Source organism: Hemitrygon akajei, chromosome 32 (assembly GCF_048418815.1).
Source record: "Hemitrygon akajei chromosome 32, sHemAka1.3, whole genome shotgun sequence".
Taxonomy (NCBI): domain Eukaryota; kingdom Metazoa; phylum Chordata; class Chondrichthyes; order Myliobatiformes; family Dasyatidae; genus Hemitrygon; species Hemitrygon akajei.
The window spans coordinates 29134558-29160478 of record NC_133155.1 but is presented as its reverse complement, the minus strand read 5'-3'; the positions used below and the strand labels follow the sequence as shown (position 1 = coordinate 29160478).

The following is a 25921-nucleotide window of genomic DNA, read 5'->3' as shown; positions in this document are numbered from 1 at the left end:
TAAAGTAGCCACATAGATACATACATCACAGACATGCATGGCTTCTCTGATTTTGCCTTTCCTGCCTTCACTCCTTGTTTAATCTCTTGCCCTTTACCTTTGTCACACTTTACCTTCCATCCCCTCGCACTCGCTCACCAGCGAAGAGGGGGGGCTTCTCTATACAGAATGTCATCAGCTCACATTTTAAGAACGTCTATAACTTAATTCCGTGTCAGTTGGGCCAACTTAAACTGCTGTTTTATTTTGCTGGCATTCAGATCTCAGTCCTGGAAGGTGCGTTAGTGCAGCCGTAACTTCCCAGCCATGCCTCTCATATCAGCGACCGAGAAGCTACTTCGATTTCTTTTGCCCTGCTCAAAGTCCATCTGCACCTGCTGCTAAAGGCTGTTTTTCAAACGGTTTTTAAATTTGAGAGGTAGTGGAGAGAAATCACTCACCTCTCCGCATGTTGGGTTTGAGCACACGTTTACTACCCCATTGGCCACTGGTGCTCGATTCTTTCTGAAGCTGAAACACAGTGTGGTATCTCAGCAGTAGTTTGACCCTACTAGAATGAATGGCTGCTGTTACAAAATCCTTTTTCAGAAATTATTCCAAACCATCTCCTTGCATATCATTTTGCCATGAAGTGCTTACACTTACAGATCTGTGGACAATATTCGATAGGCCCTTGTCACAATAATATCACTCCACGTACTCATTCATATATCACACAGTTAAGGCAAAGTGCCTACTCCATTTGGATAGCAATATAATTCCTGAAATACATTCCCAGTGTTCTTATAAAAGTAAAGCAAGCCATACACAGAACAAAGCTGCGGAGTTTGTATTGCCAGGAATTATTTCTCAAGCCTAAGCCAGTAGAATGATTTGCACAAGGGAATTACATTGGAATTGATCAGAGTAATTTTGGGCAGGCAAATAGTCACCAGATGCAGTACTGTGAAAATGATTTCGGCTCATACAATCTGTGTAGCTAGTGTGCCTAATACTTTTGCATGGTACTGTAGTAATTTTACGTATTGCCGTGTACTGCTGCTGCAAAATATAACAAATTTCGTGACACGTGAATGATGGTAGACCTGATTATATTGTGAGTCTCTGTTGTGGACTGAGAGTGAGAAAGGGGCAGGGAGAGGGGAAACATGGTGGAAAAAAAGGGAAGTGAACGGGAAGCACCAGAGATACATTGTGTAATGATCAATAAAACAATTGTTTGGAATGAAGTGACCTTGCCAGGTGTCTCAAAGCTGGATGTGCCTATCCTGAGACACCAGCCCCTGGCACTCCTTCCCTCCCACCTGTCCCACAACTCTCCTGCGGTGCTCCATTCCTAACGTCCTTTCTTCCCACCTGATTTACAAACACTTTCTGTGCTCCATGTTGACAAATACAGTACTGTGTACTATATATATGCACCTAAGGCTTTTGCACAGTACTCTATATACCCCACTGTTCTGATATTTCTGTGTGTTGAACTACAGTTTAGAAACTGGAGCATTGTTAAGGAAAATAAAAACACTCAAATTACTGTCTCTCCTACCCACTCTTTTCCCCTTTGCCTTATTCCTATTCTCAAACTGTGAAGTTCTCCATGATGTGATTAAGTTTTGAAAGGCCATTTCAATAAAAAACACTCAATCGACTTTTGTGGTTTTACTAATTTTTCTTCTTTTTTCTATGTTTAAACTTTAGTTGTTTTGTTGGATTCTAAGGAGTCACAAGCTGAACTGGGATGGACTGCTCACCCATCTGATGGCGTAAGTAATGAACTATTTCCTTCGTGTTTCCTGGTTTGATGACCTTGCACTTTGGTAACTCCTGAAAGACAAAATCTTGCAAGCTGCTATCATCACCACCAACTCTGGAAAAGTAAACAGAGTTATTTAATTACAGACTGAAGCCAGAGGCACCCCTTGCCCTTCTGATAGGATAGCAAATCCTATATGGCCGATGTAACACATATGTAATGCTGGGGAAACTCAACAAGTCAGGCCTCATCTTGGAAAGGAATAACCATTTGACGTTTTGGAGCGAGACTCTTCATCAGGATTGGAGAGGAAGGGGGAAGAAACCAAAATAAAAAAGTGGGGGTAGGGAAAAGAGTTTAAGCTAGAAGGTGATAGCTGAAGCCAAATGGTTGGGGGTTGTGGGGGGGAATGAAGTTAAAAGGTAAAGGGCTGAAGAAGAAGGAATCTGATAGGACAAGAGAGTGAACCATGGAAGAAAGGGAAGAATGAGGGGCACCAGTATGAGGTGATAGGCAGGCGAGGAGAAGAGGTAAGAGGGGAGCCAGAGTGGGGAATTAAAGAAGAGGGAAGGAGAAGGGACAAAAATTACCAGAAGTTAGAGAAATCTATGTTTTTGCCAGGAGGAAGGAGAACAGCCAGATGGAATATGAGATGTTCCCCCTCCAACCTGAGAGTGGCGTCATCATGGCAGTAGAGGAGGGTATTGACTGACATGTCAGAATGGGAATGGGGTTTGGAATAAAAATGGTGGGCCACCAGAAGATCCTGCTTGTTTTGGATGGAGGGAAGGTGCTCGACAAAGTTGTCTCCCAATCTTCATTGGGTCTCTCCAATGTTGGGGAGGCGCCATTGGGAACACTGGATACACCTGATGACCCTAACAGATTTGCAGTTGAACTGTCACCTGTTTGGGGCCCTCAGTGGAGGTGAGGCAAGAGGTGAATGGGCAGGTGTAGCACTTCCTCTGCTTGCAAGGATAAGTTCCAGGAGGGAGATTAGTGAGGAGGGATGAATGGACAAGGGATTATGGAGACACCAATCCTTTCAGAAGGCAGAGAGTGGGAAGGGGAGGTAAAGATGTTTTTGGTGGTATGATCCTATTAAAGATGGTGGAAGATGTAGAGAAACTATATGGCCAATGATATTTGTCAATTTTTGCATTCTTGTCATTTTAAATCAAGTTTCTTAGCATGCAAAATAAAGTTTACTAAGTTAATGTTGTCATGCTGTGATTTATTGTGACAAGTTATGAATACTTGAGGCCATATGTGTTGCAAACCAATAGTCAAATTAGTAAGTTTAAAATGAAACCAAAACTGCCAAAAACAGAGTCAATGTTTTGGCTTAATGACCTTTTATCCAAAATAGGAACAAAATAGGAGATAAAATGTTTAAGATGTAGAGAAAGTTAGAGTAGGGGAGTTTTTGATGAAAGGAATCTACCTGAGATGTTATCTTAACTCTGTAACTCTCTTCACAGATGCTACCCAATCTGATGACTATTTCTAAGACTTAATATTTTATTTTAGAATTCCAGCATCCATATCATTTTCCTTTTAGAAATAGGAAATATTCAATGCTAGGAATATTATCTGAATACCAGGATTCAGATTCTGAGAATTCACACTTACAGTACATTGTCCTTGACAAATGTTTATATTCAGTTTAGAAATTCTTGCCACTCTTGGGATCCATGGACTGGAATGATGCAAGTACTCTTATAACAATATAGTTTAATGGTATACTTTAACAGCTTTTCACAGGAATATAATTGAGCCGCACACACAAAATGCTGGAGGAACTCAGGAGGCCAGGCAGCATCTATGAAAAAGAGTTAACAGTCAATGTTTTGGGCTGAGACACTTCAACAGACCTGATGATAATAATGAATCACAGTACTATAGGGTTGCAGGTGTAGGTACCCATATTAATATGAGATATTTCCTCCTTGCAGAACATAATTAAACCAGGTGGGATTTTATTATTTTGGTAGATTAGTGGTCATAGAATCATTGAGGTCTACAGCACAGATTCAGAACATTCAGCCCAACTCTTCATGCCAACCAAAATCTCTATTTGAGCATTTGCCATTTGCCTGAAATTGGTATATGTCCCTTTAATCCTTCTATCCATGTGCTTGCCTAAATATCCTATAAACTGTGTAATTGTACCCACCTCTACAGTTTTGACCGTACGTTCATTCCATATACCCATCATCCTCTATGTGGAAAAATTTTGCCTGAGATCCCTTTTGAGTATCTCTTCTTACCTTGAGCATTCATTGGCCATTCTATTGTCCTCATGATATTATATACCCCTATAATGTCTCCCAAGTTATAAATCGTTACCCCAAAATCCAAGACAGGGAATAAAATTTGCTCTTGTGGAATTTAGATGGGGAAAATGAAACAATTAACCACAAAATATCAAAGAAACAATAAACTTTATGTGTGTGTATATATATATATATATTATAATATATATATTAATTTACATTTCTTGATGCATGCTCAGATAAGGTGGTGTTACTCAGCTTGATCAGCTAATTTTGCTCTCCAGCAGTTTTTAAGGGTTTTCCCTATCATTTATCCTCAAGATATCTGAAATAAGCCCCAGCAAGTTTGTGCACATTGAAAACCTAAACAACCACCGTTATTTGTTGTGATTATTATGTCATTAAACTAACCTACCTACATTCGGTTTGCAATTAAAAGTGTACATCACCATTTAAGATGCGGGCTGGAAGACAATAAGCTTCCACTGTACTCTGTGCCTCCAACCTCTGCTACTGGCCTCTGAAAGGATTTGCATTGGAAACTGACAAGGCAATCTCTAATGTAGCCCATGCCATGACCAGTCATCATTACTGTTGAGAGGACCATAGGAACAATTCTCTCCTTGTATTACTGTGATGTCATGGTGATACTTGAATTGTTTCTGTGTTATTGTGCAAGTTTCCGATTCACTCATCATATAAAATAATCATCCACTACTTTACCACACGAATATATCTCATTCACAATCCATTTTTCCATTTGTCACTTAGAAAACTTGAATCCTCTCTCACATATGAGGGGTTTCTATATTGTGGCTCCATTTCTGTTATCATTTGGTTAACCTATTGCAAAGGAAAGCTTTCTCACTGCAAACAAATCTCTGTCTGTTGTTCATGCAATAAATCACACAGAGGCCTTTCAATAGTACCATAATCACATTTTTTTTAAAGAACCTCCTTGAATTTTCTGAGAAATCTTTACCACAATAATTACTTATCACCTTTATACATTTACTTTTAGGAATTACATTTTTATTGATTTTCACATCACTAAATAAATGCTGTTGTTTACTTAGGTATTCTGTTTGATTAAATAGTTTTTAATCCTGGGCACTAACGGCAAGAATAATGTTTTGGTTGAGCTGTGTTTGACAAACCCATTTAAGCTGCATATAGAAGCTGCAAGCCATTGTCCTCAAGCCTATTTTGCTAGCAGTGTAAAACAGATGAACCAAATCCATTTTTTATTTCTCACTCGATTTAATAGCAAATTTACAAACACACCATTAGTGAAGCACCCCTGCTGATCGGTGGGATTTCTAAGGCAGGAGGTAGAGCAGAGTGCTGCAACAGTTGGATTTGCTAATTGGGAGATCCAACCGAGCTGTTGGATCCGGATACTCCCGTGATCCAGAAGTTCCGCGGAAGTCAAGAGTGTGGCATAAGACTCAAAGCTTGCGGTTATTTTGTTAAGTGTTACAAGAATGAAGAATGAAAAAAGGAAGAGCTGAGAGAACAAAGAACATGAAAGGAAAAATCAATCATGATCATCTCATGCTCAGACTAGAGATAAAAGAAAATCCATTGATAACAATGAACCTACTGTATAAAATGGCCTGATTCAAGTAGCAGGACATTTAGAAGGGGATAAGAATCTAACTTCTGGCGGGATGCAGATGACTTTAAGGAGGGAGGCAATGGAACTATTGACTCATTGTGCATTTCAATATGTGCAGTACAAGGTAAATTATCTAACAGGTTAGATTGAAATTGGTGGGTATGATTTTGTGGGCATTACAGATGCACGGCTGCAAGATGATCAGAGCTGGGATCTAAACAGCCAAGGATAAGACAGGCAGGTGGGCAGAGGAGGAGTGGTAGTCTTGCCGGTAAAACATGAAAGTAAATCGATAGCAAGAAGTGATTTGCAATCAGAGGTTGTTGAATCTTTGGGGGTGGTCTTGAGGAACTGCAAAAGTAAAGACTATTTTGGGAGTTCTGGACAGACATCTGAATGGTACTCAGGGTAGGGAGAACAAAATACACCAGGAGGTAGAGAAGGCTTTTGAGAAAGGAAATGTTTCATCGATTATGGTGGAACTTCCGACTACAGTGGGCTCTAGTTTTCAGCAGACTCCTTTGCAATTCCCTGCATCCCCCCCTCCCCACCCTGCTACTCTCAATCCCTGGGAAACCTAGACTCTCTACTGCTCCAATAGTGACTTTATACACTGAGACCCTACTTGTGGTGTTCCACGGATAAATCCCAGCCAGACTATACATATTTTGTTTGAAGGAGTCAGTGAGGCAGGGTTGTACAGGTGGCAGAACTACTGCATCACTAAGTTCAGCCCTCATCTTGGATGCTGCCAGAGAGGAGGCTGCACGTTCATACGAGTTTTCCTTTGGCTGATCCAGTTTCCTCCCACTTTCCCACAGACATTATTGGTGGGTTAAATCAACACGTACAAACAAGCTGGATGAACTCAGCAGATCGGGCAGCATCCGTTGAAAGAAGCAGTCAACGTTTCGGGCTGAGACCCTTCGTCAGGACTGAAGAAGGAGGGGGCAGGGGCCCTATAAAGAAGGTGGGGGGGGAGGGTGGAAGGTGTCAGGTGAAAAACCAATCAGAGGAAAGATGAAGGGGTGGGGGAGGGGAAGCAGGGAGGGGATAGGCTGAAGAGGTGAAGAAGGAATGTAAGGGGAAAGCACTAAGGGTAGTAGAAGAAGGCAGAATCATGAGAGAGGTGATAGGCAGCTAGAAGAGGAGGCAGAGTGAAAGTGGGATGGTGGAAGGGAGAGGGAGGGAATTAACAGAAGTTGGAGAATTCGATGTTCATGCCAAGGGGCTGGAGACTACCCAGACGGTATATGAGGTGTTGCTCCTCCAACCTGAGTTTGGCCTCATTATGGCAGTAGAAGAGGCCATGTATGGACATATCCGAATGGGAATGTGAAGCAGAGTTGAAGTAGGTGGCAACCGGGAGATCCTGTCTGTTGTGACGGATGGAGCGGAGGTGCTCAACAAAGCGGTCCCCCAATCTGCATCGGGTCTCGCCGATGTAGAGGAGGCCGCACCGGGAGCACCGGATGCAATAGATTACCCCAACAGACTCACAAGTGAAGTGTTGCCTCACCTGGAAGGACTGTTTGGGGCCCTGAATGGTGGTAAGAGAGGAGGTGTAGGGACAGGTGTAGCATTATGCTTGCAGGGATAAGTACCAGGTGGGAGATCCATGGAGAGGGACGTGAGGACCAGGCAGTCACGGAGGGAATGATCCCTGTGAAAAGCAGAGAGGGGTAAAGAGGGGAAGATGTGCTTGGTGGTGGGGTCCTGTTGAAGGTGGCGGAAGTTGCGGAGGATAATGTGCTGGATCCGGAGGCTGGTGGGGTGGTAGATGAGGACAAGGGGAACTCGGTCCCTGTTGTGGTGACGGGAGGATGGGGTGAGGGCTGAAGTGCCGGAAATGGAGGAGATGCGGGTGAGGGCATCATTGATGACGGCAGAAGGGAAACCACGATTCTTAAAGAAAAAGGACTTTTGAGATGTCCTGGAATGGAAAGCCTCATCCTGACACCTTCCACCCTCCCCGCACCTTATTTATAGGGCCCCTGCCCCCTCCTTCTTCAGTCCTAACGAAGGGTCTCGGCCCGAAACGTTGATTGCTCATTTCAACGGATGCTGCGCGCCCTGCTGAGTTCATCCAGCTTTTGTACGTGTTGATTTGACCACAGCATCTGCAGTGTACTTGGTGTTTATTATTGGTGGGTTAATTGGCTGCTGTAAATTAACTCTGAGTGTGCCGGGGAGTGATTGAATCTGACGGGGTGGGAGGGGTGTGGTTGGGGAAGTGGGGTTTGATAGGAATATGTGGAGAATAGGTTCCATTGAGAATCACTGGAGTAAAGCACTGCTTTGAGCTGGCAGAAACTCCACAGGCTGAAGTAGCATTTTTCCTATATTTTCAGGTAATTGAAAAACTGGAGCTCCAGTGGTGCTTTTGCAAATGCAGAGTAGTCTGGTGTTGTGCAGACTCCAAGTCTGCATCCCAAAGCTTACAACATTAATGTGTTTACACTCCCTAAATGGACAAGAATTAACAGATAGACTATTCATACTGCCCTTAGCTTAGATGCTTTCTATTTCACCAAATTTAGTGACCAAAGAACAGTTAAAATTTGATGAAATCAGAGCCTAATTTCACCAGCAGTTCGACTTTCTTAACTGATGGCAATATAGTTGGATCATAGTTGAATAACATAGTCCATTATAGCGCATCGAATAATTTATTTCTATTTCAGTGTATCATCTGACTTAATCTTGAAAAGTGAATACAATGTAAGAAAGTTCATTGAATACATTATTGTCATAGTTAAAGCCACTTTGAAGTTGTAAATTTGCAATGGAAGAAAAAGCTAATTTCACGGAGGGAGAGTAGAAGGGCTTCAGTGGAGCAAAATACCACAAAACTTTTGCAACTATCATTATATTGCAATGTTCTGTTTTTGTGATTTACTTCTCAAGCAACTTGGTGAAAGAAATTGCCACTAAATAAGTAGTGAAATAATGGGTGAGGAATTAACAAAGGGGACTTATGGAAGTGAGCCGTTAACAGAAGAGAATTTTAGAGTTCATGGTCATGATAGTAGTTGATGATTTTGATTTTGCTGTGATTGAGGTTTCACAGACTAACTATAGGGAAAAGCATCTACAGCCAGTAAAACTTTATTTCATTTGATTGTAATCACACTTTTTCCATACCGAAGCACAAAATGTGTAGGTGCAATGTCATGCTCCCTCCACTCAATCCTAATAATGCTTCTTATGGGATTCAGACTCTAATGCAATACTCTGCCCAAATTACGATATGTAAAAATTGCATAGTTTATCTATTTGAGTACCAAATAAGAAAATTTTGCCTGGAAAAAAATGAAAACAAAAAAATTAACTAACATTCTAGAAACTGTGGAAAAAGGAATTTGAGTACAGTGCACTCTATCTCGTGGAATGTTTATTGAAGGAATTCTGTAGTACTGTATATACAGAGATGAGATTAGACACATGATTTTGGGGGGAGAGGGGAGGTGTATGGTTCTTGACCCCAATTTATCCCTTTCAGTTAAATTATGCCCATTCTACTGTATAAATGTAGCTTCATCAATTTTCCCCATTCCATAACTCTAATTGACCTTGCAAAACAACACTGTCAATTGTGTTTGAGCTTATCAATTGGTTTATGCTCTGAGTGAAATCCTTTCCCACGTCGTCTCTTTAATTCTTTACCTCCCTCCTCTACTTACAGCAGGAATTGCTCCCCATGTGATTCTGTCATCCATTCATCCCTGCCCACTAACCTCCCCTCCAGCGCTTAATCCCTGCAATTGGCCAAAGTGCTACACCTGCCCACACACCTCCTCCCTCACCACCATTCAGACCCCAAACAATCTTTCCAGGTGAGGCGACACTTCACCTGCGAACTTGCTGGGGCTGTCTATTGTGTTTGGTTTTCCAGGTGCGATCTCCTCCATGCTGGGGTGACCCGTTGTAAATCAGGAGGCAACTTCGTAGAGCAAGTCCGCACCGTACCCCACAAGCGAAACTTCCTGGTGGCCAGAAATTTAATTCTGATTCCCGTTCCCGTTCCGACATATCTGTCTGTGGCCACCTAATGTGCCATGGTGGGTGAGCAACAACCTTATACTGTATTCCATCTGGGTACCCTCTAACCTGATGGCATGAATATCAAACTTTTCTTCTGGTAAACAAGTTCTACCTCTCCCCCACTTCCTCTATTCCCCACACTGACTTCTTACTTCTTCTCACCTGCCTATTACTTGCTCCAGATCCCCTCCTCTTCCCCTTCCTCCTATGATCCACTCTCCTCTTCTCCAGCCCTTGACCTTTCCCACCCACCCGAGTTCACCTACCACCTTACAGCTAGCCTCCTTCCCCTCTCCCACACCTTTTTATTTTGGAATCTTCCCCCTTCCTTCTCACTCCTGAAGATGGGTCTTGGCCCATTCACGTTGCCCGACCTGCTGAGTTCCTCCAGTGTATTGTGTGTGTGTCACCTCTTCAGAGGCTGGCTGTAATTTTAACAATTTGTCTAATTGTTTTACCCTCCCTGGTCAAAGTAAAACATACCCCACAATACTAACAAATCTTTTCATCGAAAATGTTTTCATTGGATCCTTCCTTAAATCCTGGATATGTGTCTCAATGTGGACACAAGAATATGACAGCAATATCTACGGCTTGAATCTTTCAGTTCTTATTATTGAATTACATTTTATTGTTTTATATTAGTGTTCACAAATTTAGATATTTTTGGTTACTTAAACCAAAACAGATGCATTAACTTTTGGTCTCTATAAAGCACTATTACATTGAATTTCAAGTTAAAATGAATTTGGGCTTTATATTTATTATTATTTTGATAAAACTTTCATTTTTGTTCATGTGGTCATGTACTCTTTTGCCTTGCGTCTTAATGGCAACCATACCTTCTCTCCTTGATTTGATTTTACTTCTGTTAAACAGCAGAGCGGTTCATCTGACAAAACAGTGAGGTCAGTCATCGGTCTAAAGAAACATTTTGAACGCCATATGCTGCATTAATAAAAGAAAATCAATGGGACTGAAGGCCTAAAAATAAGAACCGGAGATGCAGGAGATCTGAAATAAAAATAGAAAATGCAGGAAACATGCAGCCAGCCAGACAACATCTATGGAGAGAGAAACAGAGTTAACATTTTAGGTTAATTCTGTTTTTTTCATCATGCCTTTGACCTGAAAATTACATTTCCTTCCTGCAGATGCTGACTGACTTGCTGTGTTTTTCAGACATCTTCTGTTTCTGTGCAAAGTTCCGCACAGCTTTATCATTAAACATGATGATTTTACAGATATTTATTTACGGGTTGTTTTGTTAGCTAAAACACAAATACTTGACTATGATGTTCTATTAAAAGCTTTAAGTGTGACAAAAGAGGCAGGGGAATTGCAGATGATTAGGTGACCACTTGCTGGGCACATGCAATCTGTCTGCAATGACCATCTGCATCTTCAGCTTGCTAATCAATGTAATTTCCCTTCCCATTCCTACACTTACCTGCCTGTCTTTGGCATCCTCTACTTCCAGTGTGAGGCCAAGTGCAAGCTAGAAGAACAATGCCTCTGTACTGCCTGTGTTGTCTATAACCTAATTAACCTGCTCTGCCTCCATCCCTCTTTCCTTCCTTCTGATTTGCCCAGGCCCTCTCATACACGCCCTTCCTCCTGACACCACCCCCTCCCCTCTAAGTTTCCCAGTTTCTTAGTTTCTTTTTTCTGCAAATATCTGCTCCATCTACCCATCACCCACACAATCCTCTGACTGAGCCTCCCCACCGTTCGCAGATGCCCACTGTACCTTCATCATTTGGTTCCAATTGTCAACTATCTTTCTCAGCAGACTGCATCATCTGCAACTCTTTACCACCCACACCTATCATCTTCAAGCCTCTGTCACTGTCTTCACTTGTTTGCTCCCACTTGACGTCATCCTCACCTGAATCCATTATCACTTGTTAGCTCTTAGACCTTAAGACATACGAGCAGAAACAAGCCATTCAGCCCATCAAGTATGTTCTACCATTTGCTGACTTATTATTCCCTCTCAACTCCATTCTGCTGCCTACTCCCCATAACCTATAATTTCTTGCTAATCAAGAAGTTATCGACCTCTGCTTTCAGTATATCCAGTGACGGCCTCCGTAACATCTGTGGCGATGAGCTCCACAGATTTAGCTAAAGCAATTCCTCCTCAGCTCTGCTCTAAAGAGATGTCCCCATGTTCTCTGGTCCTAGACTCCTCCAATGTAGGAAGCATCTGTTCCATGCCCACTCTATCTCAGTTGTTTCAATATTTGGTAAGTTTCAATGAGATACCCTCTCATTTTCTAAACTCCAGTGAATATTGGCCTAAAGCCATCAAATGCTCCTCATACATTAACAATTTCATTCCCAGGAACATTCTCCTTAGCCCTGACTGGATCCTCTACAATGCCAGCACATCCTTTCTTAGATAAGGAGCCCAAAACTGCTCACATTACTCCATATGTTGTCTGACCAATGCCTTATAAATCCTCAGCATTACAGAATTGCTTTTATACTCTAGTCCCCTCAAAATGGAGGCCGATATTGTATTTGCCTTCCTTGCTATCAACTCAGCCTGCAAGCTAACCTATAGAGAATCCTGCACTGGGACTCCTAAGTCTCCTTGCACTCCAACTTCTGAATTTGCTCCCCGTTTAGAAAATAGCTCACATCTTTATTCCTTCTGTTGAAGTTCATCATATATTTCCCTAAGATGCATTCCATCAGCCATTTCTTTGCCCACTCTCCCAGCTTGTCGAAATCCTCCTGCAGACTCCCTGCTTCCTCAACACTACCCGCCCCTCCCTCTATTTTTGTATCTACTGTAAATTTGACCAAAAATCATTAATTCTGTCATCTAGATTGCTAACATATCCCTTTGGTTTGCACCTGAGCTGGAGGAGGACTTATATCCTGGCAGAAAGGTTTGCTGGTGCGGCACAGGAGTGTTTAAACTAGAGTTGCAGGAAGATGAGAACCACAGCATCAGACAGATTGTGGAGAAAGATGTTGTTAAGGCTACATACAAAGTCAGGAATCAAAAGGTTAAGCGTGGTAGGACTAATGTTCAAAGATACATATCTTTCAATGCAAGGAGGATTGTAGGAAAATCAGATGAGCTTAGGGCATCGATCAGCACATGGAATTATGACATTGTGCGCATTCGTGAGACCTGGTTTCAGGAGGGGCAGGACAGGCAGCTCAATGTTCCAAGGTTCCATTGTTTTAGATGTGATCGAATGGCAGGGATTAAAAGGGGAGGGGTGGCATTGCTAGCCAGGGAAAATTTCACGCCAGTAGTCAGACAGGACAGACAGGAGAGCCCATTTAATGAGGCTCTATGGGTAGAACTGAGAAATAAGAAAATTGTTAATGGGATTATATTATAGATGTTATAATATAGATTATATTTTATATATAATGGGATTATAATCCCATGTTAATGGGATTATATTATAGATCACCCAACAGTCTGTGGGATTTAAAGCAGAAAATTTCTAGAGATCATAGACTGTAGTAAGAAACATAAGGTTGTGATAGTAGATGATTTTAACATTCCACATATTGACTGGGACTCCCATATCGTAAAAAGGCTGACTGACTTGTCAAATGTGCCCATGGGAGTTTCCTTAATCAGTACTTAGAAGTTGTAATGAGAGAGAATGTGATACTGGATCTCTTATTAGGAAATGAGACTGGGACAGAAGCTTGTGTAGGACAACACTTTACATCTAGTGATCATAATGCCAGTAGTTGCAAAGTAATTATGGAAAAGGAGAGGTCTAGTCTTTGGTTTGAGATTCTCGATTGGAGGAAGGCCAGTTTTGATGGTGTTAGCAATGATCTGGCATGTGAGAATTGGGAGAAGTTGCTTTCTGGCAAAGGTGTGAGGCCTTTAAAAGTGAATTTTGAGGGTATGGAGTTTATATGTTTCTATTAGAATAAAAGGCAAAAATGACAGGTTTGGGGAACATTGGTTTTTGAGAGATACGAAGCCCTGGTTAAGAAAAAGAAGGAGATGCATGGCAGGTGGGAACAAATGAGGCACTTGATGAGTATAAGAAATGCAAGAAAACATAGAAGGAAATCAGGAGGGATAAAACAAGGCATCCGGTTGCTCTAGCAGACAAGGTGAAAGAGAATCCTTAAGAGCTTTTACAGGTACATTAACATAAAATGGATACCAGAGGACAAAATTGGTCTTCTGGAAGTTCAAAATGGTAAATTATGTGTTGAGCCAAAAGAGATGGGGGCAATCTTAAATGTATTTTTGCATCTATATTTACTCGGGAGATGGACATTGTGGTAACTTCTACTTTACAATAAGACCACTCGACAACTTGATGGCCAAAAGAGCATCTTTATCTGGGACGGCAAATGATATTTACAATACAGCGGTTTCCAGGTACCTCGTGTGGCATGGGTGGAGGAACTACATACAATGCATACTGGGAGTAAAAAGAGCGGAAGTAAAGACCCCGCCAACCCCGGATCCCACCTCTTGCTACCAACAGCTCCCCAACTGGTATTAACTTACTTTTAATAATATTCACATTACAACAGACATAGAGTCTATAAAAGTGAGGCAAAGCAGCAGGGGGGTCATGGACACGATACAGATTCAGAGAAGGAGGTGTTTGCAGTTCTGAGGCAAATTAGGGTGGATAAATCACCAGAGTCTCACAAGATGTTCTCTTGGACCCTGTGTGAGACTAGTGCAGAAATAACAAGGACCCAAGCAAAGATATTCAAATCAACCTTCACTACGACTGAGATGCTGGAGGATTAGAGGATAGATAATGTTGTTCCATTGTTTAAGAAAGACTCTAAGAATAAATCAGCAAATTATAGGCTGATAAGACTGACATCAGTAGTGGGAAAATTATTAGAAGGTATTCTAAGGGACAGGATATATGTTATTGGAGAGACAGAGTCTGATTAAGGATAGTCGATGTGGCTTTGTGCATGGGTAGGCTGTACCTAACCAATCTTAAAGAGTTTTTGAGAAAGTTACCAGGAAAGTTGATGAAGGTAAGGCAGTGGATGTGGCCTACATGGACTTTAACAAGGCCTTTTATAAGGTCTCACATGGTAGGTTGCTTGAGAAGTTTCAACTGCTTGGCATTCAAGATGAGGTAGTAAATTGGATTAGACTTTGGCTGTGCAGGAGAAGCCAGAGATTGGTAGTAGATGTTTGTCTCTCTGGCTCGACACCTGTGACTAGCGTTGTGTCGCAGGGATCGGTGCAGGGCCATTGTTGTTTGTCATCTATATCAACAATCTGGATTATAATGTGGAAAACGACTAGTAAATTTGTAGATAAGACTAAGAATGGGATTTGTACAAGAAAGATGATCAAAGCTTGCTGTGGGATTTGGACCAGCTGGGAAATGACAGATTGAATTGAAGGCAGACAATTGTGAGATGTTGCACTTTGGAAGGACCGGCTAGAGTAGGGCTTACATGGTGAATGATAGGACACTAAGGAGCGCAGTAGAGCAGAGGGATCTAGGAATACAGATCCATAATTCCTTGAAAGTGGTGTCACAGTAAGATAGGGGTGTAAAGAAATCCTTTGGCACATTGGCCTTCATAAATCAAGGTAATAAATACAGGATTTGGGACGTATTGTTGAAATCATATGAGATGTTGGTGAGTCCTAATTTGGAGTATTGTGTACTGTTTTGGTGACTTACCTACATGAAAGATGTAAATAAAATTGAACAATTTTAGATGAAATTTACAAGGATGTGGCAGGACTTGAGAACCTGAGTTATAAGGAAAGATTGAACAGGTAAGGGCTTTATTCCCTCAAACGTAGAAGGTTGAGGGGAAATTTGATGGAGGTTTACAAAATTATTAGTGGTATGGATAGGATAAGTGCAAGCAGGCCTTTTCCACTGAGGTCGAGTGAGACTACAAGTAGAGGTCATGGTTTAAAGGTGAAAGGCACAATGTATAAGAGGAACATGAGAGGGAACTTCTTCACTCAGAGGGTGGTGAGAGTGTGTAATGTGGTAGATGAGGGTTCAATTTCAAGAGAAATTTGAATGGTACATGGATGGGAGGGATATGGAGGGCTATGGTCAGGGTGCAGGTTGATGGCACTAGGCAAATTAATGGTTTAGCACAGACTAGATGGGCCAACAGGCTTGATTCTGTGCTGCAGTTTTCTAAAACTCTATGACTCCATATAACGTGAAAAGTAGTGGACCCAACACTGATCCTTCTGGAACACCATTAGTCACCAGCAGTCAACCAGACAAGGCCTCTTTTATTCCCATCTTTACCTTCTGCCAATCATCTATCTATTTGCTCCACCCCTTCCCCCTTACCTCTTTGTACTGGCCATCTCCACCCCCCCCCCCCCCCGCCCCACCTCTTCCATCCGGACGAAGGATGCTGATTGGTAGTGTCAACTGTCCATATCTTTCCATACCTGCTCCTCAACCAGCTGAGTTCCTTCAGCAGCTCGGTTCCTGCTGCAGATTCCAGCATCCGGTTGTTTGTCAGCCTTTCTTTGTGTATAGTTTTTTATTGATTCTATTGTATTTATTTCCTAATGAATCTCAAGTAGTATATGGTGAGATAAGCGCACTGTGATAATAAATTGACTTTGAACTTTAAACTTTCATCCGCAGCCTCTTGTGTCTGCAAACTGCTGATTGTCTTGTTTTATGAGAATTTGTTGTTTGTCTTCTCTCTTCAGTGGGAAGAGATCAGTGGCGTAGATGAAAACTATAAACCAATTCGCACTTATCAAGTCTGTAACGTCATGTCTTCCAATCAAAACAACTGGCTTCAGACGGGATGGATTACACGGCGGAATGGACAGAGAATCTTCATTGAACTGAAGTTCACTTTGAGAGACTGCAACAGCATCCCAGGCGTGGTTGGGACATGCAAAGAGACCTTCAACCTCTACTATATTGAGTCAGACAAGGACATTGGCAGAAACATTATGGAGACCAAGTACGTGAAAATTGACACCATAGCCGCAGATGAGAGCTTCACACAAGGAGACCTCGGTGAACGCAAAATGAAACTTAATACCGAGGTGCGAGAGATTGAGCACCTTGTTAGGAAAGGATTCCATCTCGGGTTCCAGGACGTGGGAGCTTGTGTGGCCCTTGTTTCAGTGAGAGTCTATTACAAAACCTGTCTCTCCACAGTGCAAAGTTTGGCCGTCTTCCCAGACACCGTGGCAGAAGCTGCCTTTTCGACCCTGGTTGAAGTGCGAGGATCATGTATCAATGACTCTGAAGCGGAAATGGATAACCCTCCGAGGATGCACTGCAGTGCAGAAGGCGACTGGCTGGTACCGATTGGGAAATGTACTTGCAGTGCTGGGTATCAGGAGAAAGCTGGCAGGTGTGAAGGTAAGATCAGCTAGTGTCTGTCAAGGTGACCATCCCAGAGCATGCAAGCTTCGAATTAATAAAGTAGAAATTCAGCAATTAAACCTGTCCAACAAGGATTTGTGGTAATGCTGCTAGATCTGTTTTAATGCTGGATTCAATTACAGGTAAAGCTGCGTTTATTGTGCATTTCCAACTGACTAAGTCTTCTCTTGTGGGACATTGTCTTATGGACACACAATCCTGCTTGAGTGGTGAGGAACACAGAAGAGATGCTGATGTAGCAATGGTGATTTTGTTGTCCTTGACAGCAGAAATGTAACAAATTTGGAACATAAAACCTGCTGGTCATCACCTTGTACACAACTCATACTGCAGCTAGAGTGGCCAATGTATTTGAGACCAGCATAGCGTCATTCTGTTGGCCACTTAGATTCAAAACATCAAAGTATGCTGGCTTTAGAGGTTACGCGATAAGTTAGCCAAGACTGACAGAATTGTACTGTGGCTTGTAATATAGTTCGGAATCCTGCTTTCTAGTCCACAGGTGCACGTGAGATGAGAGAAGGTTTAACTTTCCACTGGTTGAGAAAGTGGCATTTGCTTCTGTGGGATTCAGCACGTGTTGCCATTTTCACTGTGTAGTGTGGGTCGGAAATTGGAAATAGTTTTGTGGGAAGTTGTGAGCTTCTTCTTTGGGTCATTCCAAGTATTCCTGTTGGATCACTATGGAATACTGGAGGATATGCACCATCAACTCAATCCCTGTATGGATTCTCATTTACATCAAAGCTGCAGAGGCCTATTGATAGATAATGTTGTGAATGTGGAGGGCCAGATTCTCTCATGAATTTCATTTTTCTGTCTCTGTGGGTCTCTGCAGACCTGTTAAAGTACAATATATTGCAGGCTGGTCGCTACTCAGTGAGGTCAGTTTCAGTATTCTCCCATAGAAGAAAAACAAAAAATCCGCAGATGCCTGAAATGCGAGATAAAAGCAGAGAATGCTGTGAACGTAGAGCAGGTCTGAAAACATCTGTGGAAAGGTAAGCAGTTAATGAATTGGTTCCCGATCCTTTGTCAGAAACTGTTTCCTGTTGCTATTTGCCCAAGGATTAGGGAATGGATAAGGCACCTCACTAATTGTACAAACAGTAAGGTAGGCAAATTAATGTGTTCTTTTTTCCCTCAGTTGTCGGATATGGCCTTCAGTGAGTGAGGTATCATTATACCTCCCCACTCCGTATGGGAGATGGATTTGTCTTTGTCTGCTTCTCTAGCAGTAAACAGCATATCGAAAAAAGATGTTACAGCTAACTTGTCCCAATTTCATCATTAATTACACACTGGGGATTGTTGGAGAAAACAGCATTGTCGTAATTTTTTCTTTCTTTTGTTGCTCCAGAGTGCTTCCAGGTGAATTCAAAGAATACAAACTATGATATTTATATCCCCAGTCTATTGAATCAATGGAAATACATAAACATATATTCATTATTCACCACTAGGAACCAATACGCACAAAATCAAATTCTGGAAAAAAAAGTAGAAACTGTAAATTAATGAACAGTAAACGCTTTTTGATGTTACCTCTGTGGAAAATGCTGAAAAAGAATCTCTCAACATCTTATTTAGCTATCTTAAGGAGAGACTGGATAGGCTGGGATTCCCTGAAGCAAAGGAAGCTGATGGGGTGAACTTATATAGAAAATTACAAGGGGCAAAGATAATATGGATGGTCGCAGTCTTTTCTCCGAGGAAGGGGAGGCTAAACCTGGAGGGCATAGATTTATGCTTCGAGGTGGATGATGTAAAGGAACTCGAAAGTCCGTTTTATTTCCCAGGAGGTAGTGGGGATACGGAGAACATGTGTTAATAGAGGTGAGTGCAATTACAACATTTAAAAGACGTTTGGACAGGCGCGTGGATGGGAAAGCTTTAGAGGGATATTGACCAAGTGCGGGCAAACCAGACCAGCTCAAGAAAGCACCTTCGTGGCATGGATGAGCTGGGCCAAAGGACCCGTTTCTGGGTTTATGTCCCTGTGACTCTATTAACCAAGCACTTTTATTGGCAAATGCTTGAACAAAGTGGTCAAAAGCAGTTTGGCTAGGAATCATGGAATAGACACTGGGAAATTCATCAGATTAATGCACTGCAGGCCACTTTGGTGTCATAACCTCTGGGCTCATCGCATGTTCTTTGAAGATGTGATGGATATGTAGAAAATGGTTTGTATCTTGTTCTCACCAGTTTCGTTCTTGTGTTCCAAGCCAGAATTTATGTGCACAGCCTTTGTTCGCTCAGAGATGATATGTTTTGTAACTCCAGAAACAAGTTGAAAGAAAGACACAGGAGGAGGGTGATACTCGTGTACATAATTCATTTTACTTCAGTGAGGTGTGCGTATATGATGTGGAGGCATAATGACACCTGCTACTTACATACTTACTACATATGACCATAATGAATTATGTAAGCAACTGAGGAATGCCATTCAAACAATATGTTTACAAGATTACTCAAATATTATTGTAAAATTAAATACACAACATCCCTCCCTTCTTAGCTATAAATTCCAACTCAATATAGAATGTATCTCAACTCAAATATGTAACGAATTGCTCATACACACACACACATATGTGTATTTGTGTATATATATGTGTGTGGGTGTGAGTGTAATATTATATATAATTATATATTATATAGTAATACCTTTGCTGGCAAGGAGGGGGATGGAGTAACTCTGCTTGGCAGGTGAGACGTGACTGAACGCAGTCTTAGGTTCTGGAGCCTCCTCCATGCTAGTTGTAGGAGTTGACTGTCAGACTGCAGGAGGTTGGTTCTGACACCTCTGGATATCTTTCTTCTCTAACAATTGACACTACTCCCCTCATCTGATCCCTCTGTCATCTCCATATGACCCCAAACGCAATCTCCACTGTGTGGCAGAGTGGTTCAGTTCTGACTTTAATCTTTCTAGTACCCAATTTTGATCATCTCTTAGTCCCTCGCAAGGACTGTCAGGAGTGAAACAGAGAAACTCGAGGAGCCCTCAATTTCACTCAGCTGTTTGTCTGGAAGACTCCTTCTGAGATTGGGTCTGAGCAGATCCACTTGCCTGCTAGGGGCAACACAGGAGCAGCATAGCTGGTGAGCTGTTGGTTATGGAGGGTGCCGCATTACAATATGCAAGGAAGAAGTTGGCGAGATTCTGACTCAGTGTTGGTGTCGTGTGTTCCGCTGGCGTGGCTCGCAGTTGTTGTTTGGATTCTGGACAAACATTTCCAACAAGCCATTTGTAGCTGGATGGTACAGTGCTGATATAACTTCCATGCATTTTCAGGAATGACGGAAACTGTTCTGCAACAAACTGTGGTTCATTGTCACTAACTAATCGTTCTGGAAAACTACTTCTTAAAGAGAGTTTTCTCAACACCTCAACAGTGTGCAAGGCTGTAGTGGAGGCTATTGGGAACACTTCTGGCCACTTTAGCTGCATCCACCACTACCAAGAAATTTGTGCCCATGAATGGTCCAGCAAAATCTCCGTGAGTCCTCTGCCAGGGCATTGAAGGCCATTCCTGGGGTTGGAGAGGCACTGCGCTTGGCATCTCCTGGACTTGCTGGTGTCTCATACAGAGCATGGCAAGCTGCTCGAGCTGCAGATCTATCCCAATCAGTCAGACAAATTTCAAGCCAATGTTTTCATTCAGACCACTCCTAGATGACCAGCATGTAGCTCCTCCAACACTTTAGCTCTCAGTTTCGATGGCACAACAGCTCTCAGTCCCCACATAAGGCAACCCCTGTCAAAGGCAAGTTCATCCGAGTGCTGCGAGAAATGGGGGGAGCTGGAGTTTCTGTTGCACATTCCAGCTATTTTGGGTGGTCGTGTAGACCTGAGACAGTATGAGATCTTTTCTGGTTTCCCTTTGGGTCATCTCTGCTGTAAGAGGGAGACTTTTGATTTGTTTTAGGGAGAATACATCAAGAGAAGGGTCTTTTTTTTGTAACTTTCTCCAGTACATCCCTTTCCAAAGGTAAACGGGACAATGCATCAGTATTTTCATGATTAGTTGTCCTCTTGAATTTAATCTGGTAATTGTGTCCTCCAAGAAACAGAGCTCATCTCTGCGTCATACTAATGCTTTTAATGGAACACGCTTCTGTCGATAGCATAATAACACATACCTTCATGTACCATACATATAACTGTAATGAATTATGTAAACGCAGAAAGCTTAATCAAACAATACATTTACAATATTACTCAAATATTACAGAAATATTAAATACACAACAAGATTCTCTATACAGCATTGAGAAAGAGTCAGAGCTTTTCTGGGTGTTCTAGGTATCATTCTTTTTTTTCACCCAGGATACCAAACCCAGACAGACAGCACATTCATCTCGTTTGCTCTGAGTAAGGCTGCCTTCGCAACTCAGTTTCCTTCCCTAATTTATAAGTGAGGAACTTGGGTATCCTAATCCTGTGAAAAGGCACTGCGTGATGCAAATTTTACAACTGAATATCGGTGAGAATTTATCACTTTAATTAACTGGCACCCCACTTCTCTACCGTAGTAGCTTGTCTAGTCTGTACAATCTTTGGGATGGATAAATGCTGCAGACTGGCGTTTGATACTCAGTGGGTACACCTCCACTTCTCAAGGTCACAGACATTCAGGTTAAAAATCCTACTGTGCATGATCCTGGTGAATTCAAGGAAAGCAAATTAAAAATCCAAACTCCCAGCCTACTATTCTGTACCCTTGGGAATATATACATTTGCAGTTTTCACAAACTGTAATATCGAACTCTTTATGAATTGGATGTCATTCTGCTTTGATGCTATTTTTGGCCATGCAGAACACTTAATCTCCATCTTGTGTGTATTCATGATAATGTGTAATTCTTTTGTATGATGATTTGGTGCTTCCAGGGCAGACTATTGTAACTGCAGAGATGAAAGAACAAACTAGAATTAATACTGTGTCTCTTGCAGTCATGGGTATCTCAATGCTTTCAGATCAATTACGCAGCTTTGACTTCAAGTACCGTAAGTGTAAAGCAGGATGCAATCGAAATAAACAAAAGGCCACTATAGGTTTTGGCCAATGTTGTTCTTTCCTTCTCCAGTCCTGCTGAAGGGTCTCGGCCCAAAACGTCGACTGTGCTCTTCTCTATAGATGCTGCCTGGCCTGTTAAGTTACTCCAGCATGTTGTGTGTGTTGCTTGGGTTTCCAGTGTCTGCAGATTTTCTCTTGTAAACGTTGAGCACGACACTGGTCACAACTTTCCTGTCCTTGGAAATAAAGTCAGGGGATTTTTGCATCCTCCAATTAATAGAAGTTGGTTCCTCCAATTAAGAGGTTGGTTCCTCAGACAGTGCATTTTCTGCACGATACTGAACTTTCGGTCTGGAGTACCAATTCACCTGCATAATAATGATTGAACCCATGATCTTCAGACCCTAGGAAGAATATTACTCTGATGACTGTATCCTAATATTTAAATGTTAACTCTAGTCAGCACATTCCAAGGTGCTGTGGGTGCCTATCTTTATGAAAGCCCCTTGAGGAGCTGAGTATTCCATAATTCCATACACTACTCAGTTTTCCCATTGGTTCACTGGAGGCGGACTTCTTCGGTATTCACTCTAAGGGGACTTATTTCTCTTGCAGTACTGTGGACTCCAAGGTGAGTGACAAGGCAAATTTTGGCACCACTAATGCTTCTATAGAGGAAGGATGAGGTTGATTCAGATTCAGACTAGTTTATCATATGAGGGGTGATTGATACTTTCATGGCCCGAGGTAGAAGGAGTCAATTTTAGAAAACCTAGCACATTTATTTTTCAACATAGTCCCCTCCTACATTTACTTACTTACTTTAACCATTGTATTTTATTTTTGGTCATTATTATTAATCCTTTGAAGGTAATTTTTTTTAATGTTTTGATATATATCTCTCATTTTTTGTGTAACTAAGATGGCAGTTTCTTTTCTAAAATATTTCTTGCATTTTTTTTAATTTCGCCATTTTTTTGGTCGTCTTCTTCCTATAATGCCTTTCTTATCACATCCTAACTTTTATTTGTTCGGGTTTTAACCCGATTTATAAGTTACCAGTGTTTATATTCTTTTTGGGTTTTTTTTACTAGCAATTATATTAAGAAGTCTGTTTTAGTATAGTGTTAATTACTTTTTAGGATTTTGGGTGGATCTTTTTTTTTCTCCTTTATATATCTGGAGTTGCCTTCTGGAGACATGGGGGTAGATTTAGTCTCACACTTTTTTTTTCCTGGCCTCCTCAGGAGGGTCTCTTTTCCATGGGTGGTGGGCGGGGGGTTCCTTTCTAATTCTATTGCTCTTTTTATTAGTTTTTCTAGTTTTTTCATTTGGGCTGATTTCAAACTACTAAAATGTCCGCCGTGTCATCATTTCTGGGTCCTCCCCTTATTTTTGTCCCTCTTCTGGGTGCATGAGTTCATACTTTGGTTAACTCTTTATATAACAAAGGGTTGATTTTAGAAATATGGCTCAGACCATTAATTTTGTCTCTTGGAATACTAATGGCTTAAACCATCCGATTAAACGGAAACAGATTTTTAAAGTATTCCAAAGACTGAATGCGCATATTATTTTTGTACAAGAAACTCATGTGAGGAAAGAGGACAATCAACATTTTTTTGAACTTGGAGTATTGTGTCCGGTTCTGGTCGCTTCACTATAGGAAAAATGTGGAAGCACTGGAAAGGGTACAGAGGAGATTTACCAGAATGCTGCCTGGTTTAGAGAGTATGCAATATGATCAGAGATTAAGGAAGCTCGGGCTTTACTCTTTGGAGAGAAGGAGGATGAGAGGAGACATGTTAGAGGTGTCCCAGATATTAAGAGGAATAGACAGAGTGGATAGCCAGCACCTCTTCCCCAGGGTACCACTGCTCAATACAAGAGGACATGGCTTTAAGGTAAGGGGTGGGAAGTTCAAGGGGGATATTAGGAGAAGGTTTTTCACTCAGAGAGTGGTTGGTGCGTGGAATACACTGCCTGAGACAGTGGTGGAGGCAGATACACTAGTGAAGTTTAAGAGACTACTAGACAGGTATATGGAGGAATTGAAGGTGGGGGGGAGTTATATGGGAGGCAGGGTTTGAGGGTCAGCACAACATTGTGGGTCAAAGGGCCTGTAATGTGTTGTACTATTTTATGTTCTAACATTTATCATCCTAGAACCATCAGGCTCCTAAACCAGCAGGGATAACTTCACTCACCACAACTCCAAACTGATGCCACAACCTATAGTCTCACTTTCAAGGACTCTATAAATCATGTTCTCAGTACTTGATGCACCATCAATAACTCACTCTGAGACGTAAGAAGCGAGGTATCGGCTTTTATTGACTGGAAGAATGAACAACACTACATCCTGGAGAATGAGGCCGGGCATCAGGCCTCAATCACCTTTATACAGGGGTCTGTGGGAGGAGCCACAGGAGCTGTCAGCAGGGGTCTGTGGGAGGAGCCACAGGAGCTGTCAGCAGGGGTCTGTGGGAGGAGCCACAGGAGCTGTCAGCAGGGGTCTGTGGGAGGAGCCACAGGAGCAGTCAGCAGGGGTCTGTGGGAGGAGCCACAGGAGCTGTCAGCAGGGGTCTGTGGGAGGAGCCACAGGAGCTGTCAGCAGGGGTCTGTGGGAGGAGCCACAGGAGCTGTCAGCAGGGGTCTGTGGGAGGAGCCACAGGAGCTGTCAGCAGGGGTCTGTGGGAGGAGCCACAGGAGCAGTCAGCAGGGGTCTGTGGGAGGAGCCACAGGAGGAGTCAGCAGGGGTCTGTGGGAGGAGCCACAGGAGCTGTCAGCAGGGGTCTGTGGGAGGAGCCACAGGAGCTGTCAGCAGGGGTCTGTGGGAGGAGCCACAGGAGCTGTCAGCAGGGGTCTGTGGGAGGAGCCACAGGAGCTGTCAGCAGGGGTCTGTGGGAGGAGCCACAGGAGCTGTCAGCAGGGGTCTGTGGGAGGAGCCACAGGAGCTGTCAGCAGGGGTCTGTGGGAGGAGCCACAGGAGCTGTCAGCAGGGGTCTGTGGGAGGAGCCACAGGAGCTGTCAGCAGGGGTCTGTGGGAGGAGCCACAGGAGCTGTCAGCAGGGGTCTGTGGGAGGAGCCACAGGAGCTGTCAGCAGGGGTCTGTGGGAGGAGCCACAGGAGCAGTCAGCAGGGGTCTGTGGGAGGAGCCACAGGAGCTGTCAGCAGGGGTCTGTGGGAGGAGCCACAGGAGCTGTCAGCAGGGGTCTGTGGGAGGAGCCACAGGAGCAGTCAGTAGGGGTCTGTGGGAGGAGCCACAGGAGCAGTCAGCAGGGGTCTGTGGGAGGAGCCACAGGAGCTGTCAGCAGGGGTCAGTGGGAGGAGCCACAGGAGCTGTCAGCAGGGGTCTGTGGGAGGAGCCACAGGAGCAGTCCAGACAGGTATATGTAGTTCACCACAGTACTATTATTTAATTTGTAAATTTTTTCTTCGTCTGCATGTTGTTTTTTATCAGTCTTTAGTTATACATAGATCTCATTATATTCTATTGTATTATCTATTTTCCTGTAAAAGCCTGCAAGAAAATGAATCTCAAGGTAATATTTGGTGACATATAGGTCCTTTGGTAATAAATTTACTTTGACTTGACTTTGATTAAAACACATTGTATCTTAAACTATGATATGGGCACAGAGTGTCCATTCATCCCCATAAGATTGCTATAGTTTCTGAGGATAATAAGCCTTGACTCTTTCAATTTCAATCAAGGGAATCTCCTTATCTTCATTTAGTTCATTCCCCACACCCACTCCCAGAGTGAGAAATGGGGAGGGTTGGAAAGATTTTACTGCTGCTGAAGGCTCAGATATTTG

The 25921-nt window shown here is 42.5% G+C and overlaps 1 protein-coding gene across 2 annotated transcripts in view; it reads left to right on the top strand.

Annotated features, from left to right (window-relative positions):
• The window catches only part of LOC140719729 (ephrin type-A receptor 7-like), a 671000-nt gene that overhangs the window by 100184 nt on the left and 544895 nt on the right, over positions 1 to 25921 (top strand). For both annotated transcript variants that reach the window (XM_073034552.1, XM_073034551.1), the window contains exons 2-3: positions 1699 to 1763; positions 16377 to 17046. In XM_073034552.1, coding sequence (XP_072890653.1) covers positions 1699 to 1763; positions 16377 to 17046 — 735 coding nt within the window. The remainder of the gene's footprint in view (positions 1 to 1698; positions 1764 to 16376; positions 17047 to 25921) is intronic.